We start from the raw sequence: 11,533 nt of genomic DNA, 5'->3' as shown, positions 1-11,533 counted from the left end.
TCCTCAGCTGCTGTCCTCTGCTCTGTCTCCAGCATGCTTCCTGTTTATTGGGTCTTGTGCATGTGCCCAGCTTGTTGCATGTATTCAGATGATTTTAATTGCACCTCTCTAGGAGATGTACAGCAGCTGCATCCATCTTTCCTCTAACACGCTGATCGAAGAGCATCTACGTAGCTATGCACGGTACGTGGTGCCTGGAGATGCATTGTGCAGCATTGCCCTGGCTTTGAAGTGCATGAGCTTTGAAATCACGGGCCTGTAGAACCTTTCAGTGGGGGATGACACCAAGGAAGATGAAAGTTGCAACTCCTCCCCCAAAATAGAAGCAGACACAGATGGTAACTAGGACTTAGGTAGCTAGTATCCATTGGAAGGGCTTTGTTCCAGGATCAGTCAGAAGAATCTACTCATTTCACAAACTTGCAGTGTTTCTTAGTTGACTTTGGCTTCTAGTCTTTATTTTAAGGGAGTCAAGTACCAAGTAAGTATTGAAATTAAACTTCGTGTCATGGGTAGAAGGAGTCAGCCTCAGATCAGAATCAGAACTTTGAAACAGAGCTAGAGTTTTATTTCAGGGCTGACTGTAGATAGAAAGCTCCTTTTGTCACCATCGCCCTGATCTTGGGAAAAGCAAAGCCTTGCCAGGCTGAAACTTCTCTAGCTTAGCATTAGGAACCCAATCCCTGTCCAGAAGCCCACCAATAAAAGAATTTCTCAAATTACTTTCCAACTCAAAATACGTGGACTCTGTACATAAAAGAGTGAAGATCAGGTGAATAGGGCACCTCCTTGGGCAGAGTCCTTCTGCAGCATGGGGTTCATCCCCACACTGGAAATATGCCCAATTTCCTGACCAGGAGGAGAACGGGAGGAGTAAAAAGTGAGCAGCCCAAGGGGAGCTGATGTGCTCAGTGTCTCTTGACTGGTTTATTTGAGTAAAGCTAAATCTATTTAAACTCATTTTAAAAGGAGACTATTGCTTTTAAATCATGTAAAAAATTGAAAAATCATGATTGCCATTCAACACTCTTTCAAACTTCTCCCAAGAATGTGTGTGTGTGTGTGTGTGTGTGTGTGTGTGTGTGTATAAGAGAGAAAGAGAGAGAGAGAGAGAGAGAGAGAGAGAGAGAGAGAGAGAAATGGAAATAGGAGAGAGAGAATGTACTGTTCATGTGGATTTCAGTTCAGTATATGAAGGTGCAAGAAAGTCACTCTCCTTTTTTCCATCTCTAAATCAGCTTTAATCTGCTCTAGGTCTGTACTCAGGCTGAAGGGAAATTAAATCTCAGTCATGCTAGGGGATGCCCTAAGGGTCTCATGAATTGGTAAACTGAAGGAAGAGCCTTGGAGGTTCAGTGTTTCCTGGTCACCAGTGATCTGCTTGGGTACGGCGCACACGTGGCTGCAAGGCAGGTGCCCTGGACTGTTTCCAACCATCCTGGGGCAGAGAATCTTGGCCAGTGCTGAGTCAAAGGCCTGAGGTACAACAGGGAAGAGGAAGAAATACTCCCCTCTCAGACACAGGTGGTAACCCACTTATGTTGCTCTCAACACAGTGTCACCGCTTTTATACCCTTCTCTGCCCTCGCCTTGGGTTGAACGTGTCTTCTGGTGCCTGGGAAATTCTCTTTTGTCCCTAATCAGAAGTCACTGGCAATACTCCCAAGTAAGGAAGCACATTTGGCAAACTCCCTGGGAGCAGGAAGGAGAATGAACACCTCCCATTCCTAGAGCACTGGGAACAAGACTATTAGTATCACAATAGATTCTCCTGCCAGAAATATTTCATCCTGTCTTCTTACAAGCAAAGGAACAAAGCTGAGCAATTTGCTCTAATAGGATTACAAAAGTCGGAGCACAAAATGAGGTTATGGGGCTACTCAGACATCTGACACTAGGTTAGCACTTTCCCACTGGGCTTAAGGAACTGTCCCTCCAACGGCTTAGTTCTGAACACTCTAGATTCTCTGACTTTATGTATTAGCAAAGTTTAATTTCAGCACTAACCACTTAGAAACCCACAAGTAAAAATAATGTATTAAATAAGCATCCTGATCCCTTCTCCTCACTGCCCTATAAATTAACCTACACTTTATCATAGTTTTAATTCAGCATGTGTTTCCATACAAAGTAGACACTCTAGTTTTTTTTTCATATTGGGGAGAAAAGGTTTCACTGATTCACTTATAATCACACACAGATGGAGACAACTGGCCTGGTTCATGTCTTAGATAAATCAAGGATGGATCTCTCTATTTTAAATAAAGACTCCTTGGAGAAATTAAAACTAGAGTAAAATGCTGGCATGAAAAATATCTAATTGACTCCAGTGCCTGCCCTGTTTCACCTGTGGGACCCAACTGCAAGAATGAAAGGAGCCCAAGTATTTATCTATCAACAGCTTCAAAGCTTGGCCCAAGAATTTACTGGAAGACCAGATGGCTCCTCTCAGGTCACAGGAATTGCCCAGGTGGGAATTGGTGCCAAAAGTCACTGTCATCAATAGAGTCCTGGGAAAAAGAGTGGGACAATGGACCTCAATTCCAGAGATACACAAAATCTCTTTTAGTTCCTAAGACATTTTTATTTTTTCTGGTAAAGGAAAAACAGGAGCAATAAATAGAACATTTTAAAGAATGTCAGCTCTGTAAGGGGTTTCTGTTTGCTATTTATTTTTCTAAATTGGTCACAGTTTGATAGCAAAGAAGCTAAATTTCTTTCCAATGCCCTTTAAAATTAGATTCAACCTTATTACTTTGAACAGCTTTCCCAGTGTGTTTCAACTGCAGAGGATGACTTGGTTTATAACTAGCAGATTTATCTTTACTTTTTCTTATGAAGGATAGGTTGGTTTTGAGTTATTACAACTCATATGGAATTTTTGCAATTACTGGTCTCAAAATGCCAGTGAAACATTTTTTCCCCCAGTTTAAGTCTGTCTGAGATCCCTAACACATGAAGTGTGTGTTGATTCCAGTTACCAATAGGCAGAAGGTGGTAATCTCTGGCCACAGCCAGTAACACCTTCTCTGACCTTGGTGGCACTGCTGCCTGAGGGGTTAGCATCAGGAAACCCTGATCCTAGCTCCAGCATTAGGAGAGACTTTTTAAAAAGACATTAAGCAATAAACACCATTAGTGTGGATTTTACTGCCAAGGAATTAGTCACACTGGGAATTATATATGCAGAGCCAAGAGTTTACATCAAATATTTTGCAGATTAAAAGGTTGTTCAAAAGCCACTTCAGAGAGTGATCTGTTTAGCCCATGGTGATGTGACATCTGCTATGACAGTGGTCATCTGCTGTGCCCCAGAGAGGGTGCAGAGAAGAACCTGCCATGGAAATCAAAATCATCCCACCAGGACACATTCTTTCAGCATGCTAGTTCTGGTTTAATGGTAGTCAGAAAACCTAAGAAGGAACAACTCCTTTCTCCATTTCCACCCTCCTTTTCTCACTCCCCAAAGGTCCAGTCATGAATCAAAAACACCAAAGGGGAGAGATGTTCGATTCATGTCATATTCATACTACATGTCTGCCACCACTAGGGGCATCTTTGTACTTTAAAAGAGCAGTAGAGTCTGTCTACAAGTCCTTTAAGTCTAGAGTTTTAAAGAAGTCGTTGGTGGAGGTTTAAGAAAACCAAATAGAGACTCTACTGGACACCTTCCAGTGCCTTCCCCAAACATCCCTGCCCCAGCCAGTCATTGGGCTTTTCCTTGCTACACTGAGATCAGCACAGATGTATAACTTTCCTGGATGCCACATCCCTGTTGCCTGGCCATTCATTTCATCACCATCTTGAGCACTAAGTCACACATTTTGCTATGCCAGAGTGAGGCATGGTCTCTGAACTCTCAAGAGAGAATCAAAGTAGGATACATTTAAAGCAGGGTAAGCTGTGTTAAAAATGAAAGAGCTTCATAAAAGCAGCACTCTTTGAGAGCTCAGTTGTACCTCCCTTGCTTCTCCCAGTGTCTAGCTTGGTGTCCAGCACATGGGAAGGACTTCATAAATATTTACAGAGAAGCAGAACTAGGGAAAGGAAAAGGAAGTAAGAAAAGGAAAAGAGAAATGAGAGGAAAAATACCCAATTCTATCTCACAGAAGAAAATATGCTCTGTGTCAATATTTTTGGGTCACAAGTCCTTCCTACAGTGAGTTTTAGTTTGGGTACTTCAAGTACAAGTCTTCAAACTTTAAACTGGAATCCCATTTTTTTTAGTAGGTGGAATGTACAGTTGTACTCTCAGTAAAGTTTTCAGGGAGCTATCAAAAATACCATTCTTTGTTGTCAGTAGAGATGAGTTGCATGCTGTGTAGACTATTTTGAGCTGATCACCGAGGTCACCATGGGCTATGGAAATATGGAATCAGTGCCTAGATGAATCAGCACATTAGATTACTTGCAAAACTGTTATTTAAATGTAAGCCTTTTCTCCTTTCCAATTTTGGTCACTCAGTATGTGATTTCATATCCAAAAATGAAATCAAGGAGCAGCAAATTATCTGAATGATTTGTGCCAGAATTACCCAAACACTTTTTGTTCCTTTGAATACTGGTGATTCAGGACTAGGTAATTGAAGGGTTTGGGGAGAAATGAATTATTATGATATTATTCATATGAATGCCTCAGGATAACATTTTACTTGGTTTAGATTCAGTTCTAATCATGCTGGGTTTTATCCCGAAGAAAGTATTTTTGGGGGGTTTTGAACACAGCACCCCTTGTTTTAAAGCAGAAGTGTTCCATCAAAGTCTAAATAAACTTTATTACCTTTAGACTACAACCTAAACCTTCTTTTTAAAACCTTTTTATTTTAGTCAAGATGATATAAATATATATAATGATAATAATAGCATCACAACAAAACCTGACTGTTTTGTGCCCAACTCTGTTCCCTATTCCTATTCCTCTGAATCAACCACTTTTCCTTCAGATATCTTCTCTAGTATTATTTCTAAAGCATCCTCATATGAATTTGCAATTTCAGTTATTATCCCTATTATCTACTGGCATCCTACCATAGAAAGTAAAAAAATGATAGCACTTAAAATATCCCAGAGAAGGACTGGGAATAGACCTCAATGGCAGAGTGCTCGCTTAGCTTGGGTGAGGCCCTGGGTTCATTCCCCAGTATTGCAAAAATAAGAAAAAGTAAAATATCCCAGAGAATATTCTAGATGCTTTACATACATATCCTGTTTTAATCTTCACAGTGACCCTATGTGGCAGCTACTATTATAATCAAAATTAAATACAGGCATAGATGATGATGTATCTTGCTCAATATTACACAGTAACAATGGTTATAAATTGTAGAACTAGGGTTTGAATTTAACCAAACTGGCTCCAAAGTCCATATTCTTAACAATGAACCAAATTTGTCTTAGCATCCAACTCTCTTCACCCTCACACACATTCGCTTCCTCTCCCCCGACTTCAATAGGGTTATATAAAGGGGTTAAATCAGTATTCATCATTTACCATTATTATGGCTACATAAATATTAATCACAAAACATTCATGTGATATACTTTATTACACATTACATATTCTTTCTCATATAATTTTATGATTTCCCTGGAAATAATTTTGATCCCTTAGTTTATGATTCATTTCTAAACACTTTGCTTGAGACAAAAACCATCTTTCATTGCTTTCAGAAAACTCAGGTGTGTCTGTTCGTGGATCCCTCCTCTCGGTTCCTGCCGAGTCTGCAGCTGCATTCTGGCACTGCGGCACGGCTGTCACCCTGGAACCTCCTGTCTGTGTCATCTAGGAATTCCTTTTGCTTCCGCTTCTCTCCTATGTAGACCCTATTTGCTGCACTTTTCCTTTTTTGGAGGGGAGAGGTTATTCTTGTGGTTTAGTAAACATACTTTCCCATCTAAAGAAGATGAATAAATGCTAATTTTTTTTTAGAACTTGCATATTTGAAAATATCTCAATTTACTGGATTAGGAGTGTTTGGCTGGGTATAGAATATTATATAATTACATATGCATTATTTTCTCTCAGATTCTTGAACACATTGTTTCATTTTCCTTTGCTTCCAGTGTGTTGAGAAGTTCTATTCCCCTCTGATCATTGATCTCTTGGAAGTTTTTGTGATTTTCTCTTTATCCTCACCATTTTGATTTCTTCTTTTTTTTTATTGTAAACAAATAGGATACATGTTGTTTCTCTGTACATGGAATAAAGGCGTACCATTTGTGTAATCATAAATTTACATAGGGTAATGTTGTTTGATTCATTCTGTTATTTTTTTCCCTTCCCCCCACCCCTCCCACCCCTCTTTTCCCTCTATACAGTCCTTCCTCCATTCTTGCTTTGCTATGCTGTGGGTCTGCTTTCATTCCTGGGCTATGGGTACGCAGCAGGCTTTTTCAATCTGAAACCCTATGTGCTTGGACTCTGGGAAATGTCTTCTCTAATTTCTTTGAAAAGTTTCTCTTCTCCAATTTTTCTGTTCTTTCTTTCCAGAAATTCTAGTATTCTAATGTTGGATGTACTAGATTGATCCTCATATTTTCTATTCTATCTTTTTCCATACTTTTGCTTTTTCTACTTCTAATTTCTAGGACATTTACTGAAATTTCCTTTCCAATCTTATTATTGATTTTTTTAAACATCTTCAGTGATTGTCTTAAATTCCGCTAACACTTTGTTTTCTCTTGGTTTCTTTTTTACAACATTATATGCACAAACCTTATTTCATTCTTATAAACAATTACAAATGTATGTTCTGCCTTCTTTTTTACAATAAAGGTATCTTACTCTGCACAGTTTTGCTTCTTAACTTTTTTTCAGGTAATGAGTTGGAGGTCTCTATGGATATGAGAGAGAACATTTCATCCTTTTACATAATTACTGTTGTCATCAGCTGCATGTTATGTTCCTAATTCCTGAAGCTTGAAGTGTAAATCAGTTTGTTGGGTTCTCTGACTACAATCCTAGGTTTCTGCTTTTTCTTCTCTGTTACTTCTAAGTATCTATTCACCTTTTCATTTGTGAAAGATAGGTATTTTGTCTTTTATCTTCTTTTCTCTCATTTACCTTATTCATACAGGCTTATGCCTTTTTAAACTTTACTTACTTTCATTTAAGTGTTAGTTTGCAAGAAAGATAATAAATGTGTGCATTTAATCTATCATGCTTCATTAGAAGTCCCTGGCACATCTTTTGAACAATCAAGCTTTTTATTTTGACTTCTACCTTTTCCTTTTTGTCCACTGATAACTCTCTGAAGTTTTATTCAGAAGAATAAATAGAAATAACAATTATAACTTTCAGATGGTAATGATCAAATGCTTACTAGAACATTGCAAGTAAGTTAAATGGTCTTTATGAATATATTAGTCTGTTTTACATTACTATAACAAAATATCTGAAGCTTGGTAACTTTATAAAGAAAACAGGCTTATTTTTGTCTCATGTTTTTGACATCCAAGGTTGAGAGGTCACATCTAGTGATGACTTTCTTGCTAGTAAAGTCCCAAGGTGGTGTAGGGAATCACATTGTAAAAGATAGGGAACATGTGTGGCTAAACTCTGGTTCCCCTCTTCTTATAAAACCACTGGCACTGAATCATGTGGGCTCTACTTTAATGACCTTATCTAATCTTTTTTTTTGGGGGGGGCGGGGAGTGTTATGCCATTTATTTTTTGTTCTTTTTTAAATTTTTATTTATTTTTATTAGTTATACATGACAGTAGGATCATATAGTTATATATGTACACAGGGTAATAATATCATATTCATTCCCCTATCCCTCCTATTCCTATACCTCTCCCCTCCCTTCAATCCCCTCTACCTAATCTAAAGTAACTCTATTCTTCCCTAGTCCTCCCCATTGTAAATTAGCATCCACGTATGAGAGAAAACGTTTGGCTTTTTGTTTTTTGGAATTGACTTATTTCACTTAGCATGATATCCTCCAGCTCCATTCATTTACTGGCAAATGCCATAATTTTATTCTTCTTTAAGGATGAGTAATATTCCATATTATTACATATATATATATTATTCGTTCATCTGTTGAAGGGCACCTAGGTTAGTTCCATAGTTTAGCTATTGTGAAATGAGCTGCTATTAAACATTGATGTGGCTGCATCACTGTAGTATGCTGATTTTAAGTCCTTTGGGTGTAAACCAAGAAGTGGGATAGCTGGATCAAATGGTGATTCCAATCCAAGTTTTTCTGAGGAATCTCCATACTGCTTTCCATTATGGTTGCACCAATTTGCATCCCCACCAGCAAAGTATGAGGGTACCTTTTTCCCCACATGCTTGCCAATATTTATTGTTGTTTGTATTCTTATAATTGTTATGCTGACTGGGGTGAGATAATATCTTCCAGTAGTGTTGATTTGCATTTCTCTAATTGCTAAAGATGTTGAACATTTTTTCTTATATTTGTTGATCAATTTTATTTCTTCTTCTGTGAAGTGTCTGTTCAGTTCCTTAGCCCATTTATTGATTGGGTTATTTGTGTTTTGGGTTGTTAAGTTTTTTGAGTTCTTTATATATCCTGGAGATTAATGCAGTACCTGGGTTGCATGTGGTAAAGATTTTCTCACATTCTGTAGGTTTTCTCTTCACATTATTGGTTGTTTCCTTTGTTGAGAAGAAGTTTTTAGTTTGAATCCATTCTGTTTATTGATTCTTGATTTTAATTCTTGTGCTCTGGGAGTCTTATTAAGGAAGGCAGATCCTAGGCTGACTTGGTGAAGATTCGGGCCTACTTTTTCTTCTGTTAGGTACAGGGTGTCTGGTCTAGTGCCTAAGTCTTTGATCCACTTAGTTAAGTTTTATGCCAGGTGAGAGATAGGGGTTTAATTTCATTTTGTTACATGTGAATTTCCAATTTTCCCAGCACCAATTTTTGAATAGGCTACCTTATCTAAACTTAATGATCTCCCAGAGGCCCCATCTCTAAGTATCATAGTTGAATTGTTTCCACCCACTTGATAACTCACAACTTGGATTAAATTTCAACACATGAACTTACATACTATATCCAAACCATAGTAGTAAGCAAGCATGATCTTGAGGTCAGAAAACCTTAACTGGGGTTCTCCTGCATCCAAGCATGTCCTCCTGTCAGTGAGAACCATTACCAGAGATAGTTTGGTCTTCTCTTTTGTAACACCAAGGAATTTAGTAGTGTGTAGGCTTTCCCACCATCAGGAGGTAGCTCCTCTCTGGAAGCTTTTTAACTCAGAACGGGAACACACCAAATGAAAATGAATGAATCTTTACAGATGATAATTCATTTAAAGACCAAAGCTGTTCCAGGCCTTGAGTTTGTTCTTTTTTCTACATACTTGGGAGGTATCATGTATGGAGGAAGAAACAGCCTTATTGCTCTCCATTTGCCTCCTTTTCCCATAGAGTTACCTACTTGTGGTCTTTCAACATTCTAATCAGTAACCACTTATACAAGTAAAAAGCATTCTTCAAACTTACAGGAAAATAAAATGTGTCACCATGATCTCATGTTAATCAAGTATGAAAATCTCTTGCCTGCATTCAGCTATCAGTACTAAACATCCTACCTGCTTGATCTGATAAAATCCTCTTGACTGTAGGATGCCTGGATTTCAATCAGTGTGAGAAATTATTTCTGGTGCCAAATGTGAATGTGTTCAGTAAGTGTGTGTTGTTGCATGACTCTTGCTTTTATTATTGAAAGAGTGGTGTATATGAAAAGAGAATAATTTGCCTTTTGTAATGAAGTGTTCTTCAGTGTGATCTCTGTGTGGATAATCTCCCTTTTCGGTGACTGCTCAGTGGCATTGTCTTGTAACTTGACCATAGTTTATCTAATTTTGGCCTGTGGTTTCTCTTCTACTTAGGCATGATGAAATCAATAGAACAATGAAGAAATCCTACAGCATAAAGCACATTGCTGAGCCAGAGTCAAAAGAACTCTTTTTGTAAATTCCTTTTCTATGATCTCTCACTGATGCCCTTTGGACACCATTGGAAATTACTGGACTATCCTCTGTGGAAACAGAACCATGAGAACAATGCCTCACCAGCCGAAGAACAGAATATCAGGATGCCTTAAATTTATACTATTAAACTATATCAGATACATTTTTGAGTGATATCTGTATATATATCTTGTTTTTTTACAAGATGCTGTTTAAAAGCATGACTGGGCAAATGTGTGTTTTTTAACATTGGATCGACACCTGCTCGTAGGACATTCACCAAGCCACTGACACCATCTTGAATTTCAACAGTTGCATGGGTGTTTACTAATGTTGGTTGAACTTCCCTTTCCCCTTAACAAGGGCAGCTTTGGCTCTGTTCCTCAATGAGACCAGGTCAGTGGTTTTGTTTTCTGTCAAAAGTGTTTTTTTTCCTGTCATTTCTACTTTTTGTATAAAGGAAATAAAAAACAATGTTAACAGCCACCTATAAGCTTGGGGCACCTACTTTCTAATAAATTTGTGATGTTCTGATTTCTAAGGGACTTTGAAAGTATTTTGATTGCTGATATTTGATTTCAAGAACAAACTGCCCAGTTTAACTGTTTTCCCATAGGGGTCAAATAAAACATTCTATGTTCCATTAAGTACTAAAGGATCCGACAAATAAAAGTAAAGTAAGCCAATCCTTCTGCTTTCTCAAACCTTAGCTTTGACATGGGAAAATACGAATGACAACCAAGGATTTAGTCCCTTCTTGAGTCAATTTTTTTTTTTTTTTTTTTTTTTTTTTTGCCTCTAACACATTATAAGCCTTGTCTAATCCCTTTAGGAGACAGTGTGGAGCCCCAGTTCATAAGAGTAAGTTCCAGAAGGTTTCATCTTATCATGTAAAAATATATTTCTGTTGAAACTTCTTTATTTTCAAAGCATTGGCATGGCCTGTCAAGTTTTAGTTTGAAAGTAGAATGTATTCTTACCAGCGGAGGGAGGACTGCTTGCTAGCAATGTCAGCTAGTCCCATGTGGACCATTCTGCACCCAGGTATGCAGAGCAGACTGAATCCAGAGGCAATCTTACAGATGTGGGTCAGCCTGGACTTGATAAGATGCAGTGAGGTATGAAAGGAGGTTTTAATATTTGAGTGCCTTTGATGTACTAGACCCTATTATGTGGCAGTGCCACAACTTGCATTTTTTAGATTAGAAATTGAACCTAAGCAAGTTTAAGTCCTGTGTCCAGTGTAACAGTACCGGTAAATACCTGAGTTAGGCTTTGGTACAATTTTGTTCATCACCCCACTTCTTTATCCTGTCAGTCCTACATTGTGCTGTCCCGTTAGTTCATTGACTAATACACAGGGAGCATGAGTTCCAGCATTGGCTCTACTTCCAGAAGACTCTTTGGTCTTGGACTGGGGACAGGACCTCCTAAAGAAACCTGGAAAGGGACAAGATTGGCCTACATACACATCTAGGAGGTAGTTTCCTTCCAACTTATAGAGCAACACGTCTATGAATTTTAGCCAACTGGCTCTGTCCTTGTTTGGGCCTTGTGAACTGCTGTTATTAGAACTCGGTGCCATGT

The 11,533-nt window shown here is 38.4% G+C and overlaps 1 protein-coding gene across 4 annotated transcripts in view; it reads left to right on the top strand.

The window, feature by feature from the left end:
* Sncaip (synuclein alpha interacting protein) overlaps positions 1-10,482 on the top strand; it is a 149,034-nt gene extending 138,552 nt beyond the window's left edge. For 3 of the 4 annotated variants that reach the window (XM_047556334.1, XM_047556335.1, XM_047556336.1), the window contains exons 11-12: positions 113-183; positions 9,866-10,482. In XM_047556334.1, coding sequence (XP_047412290.1) covers positions 113-183; positions 9,866-9,950 — 156 coding nt within the window. In that variant the 3' untranslated portion in view covers positions 9,951-10,482. The remainder of the gene's footprint in view (positions 1-112; positions 184-9,865) is intronic. The other variant, XM_047556337.1, reaches the window with a different exon arrangement.
* Positions 10,483-11,533: the final 1,051 nt, after the last annotated feature.

The sequence above is a fragment of the Sciurus carolinensis genome, chromosome 6 (genome assembly GCF_902686445.1).
Source record: "Sciurus carolinensis chromosome 6, mSciCar1.2, whole genome shotgun sequence".
NCBI lineage: Eukaryota > Metazoa > Chordata > Mammalia > Rodentia > Sciuridae > Sciurus > Sciurus carolinensis.
The sequence above is the reverse complement of the archived record's forward strand: the minus strand, read 5'-3'. Positions and strand labels throughout refer to the sequence as shown.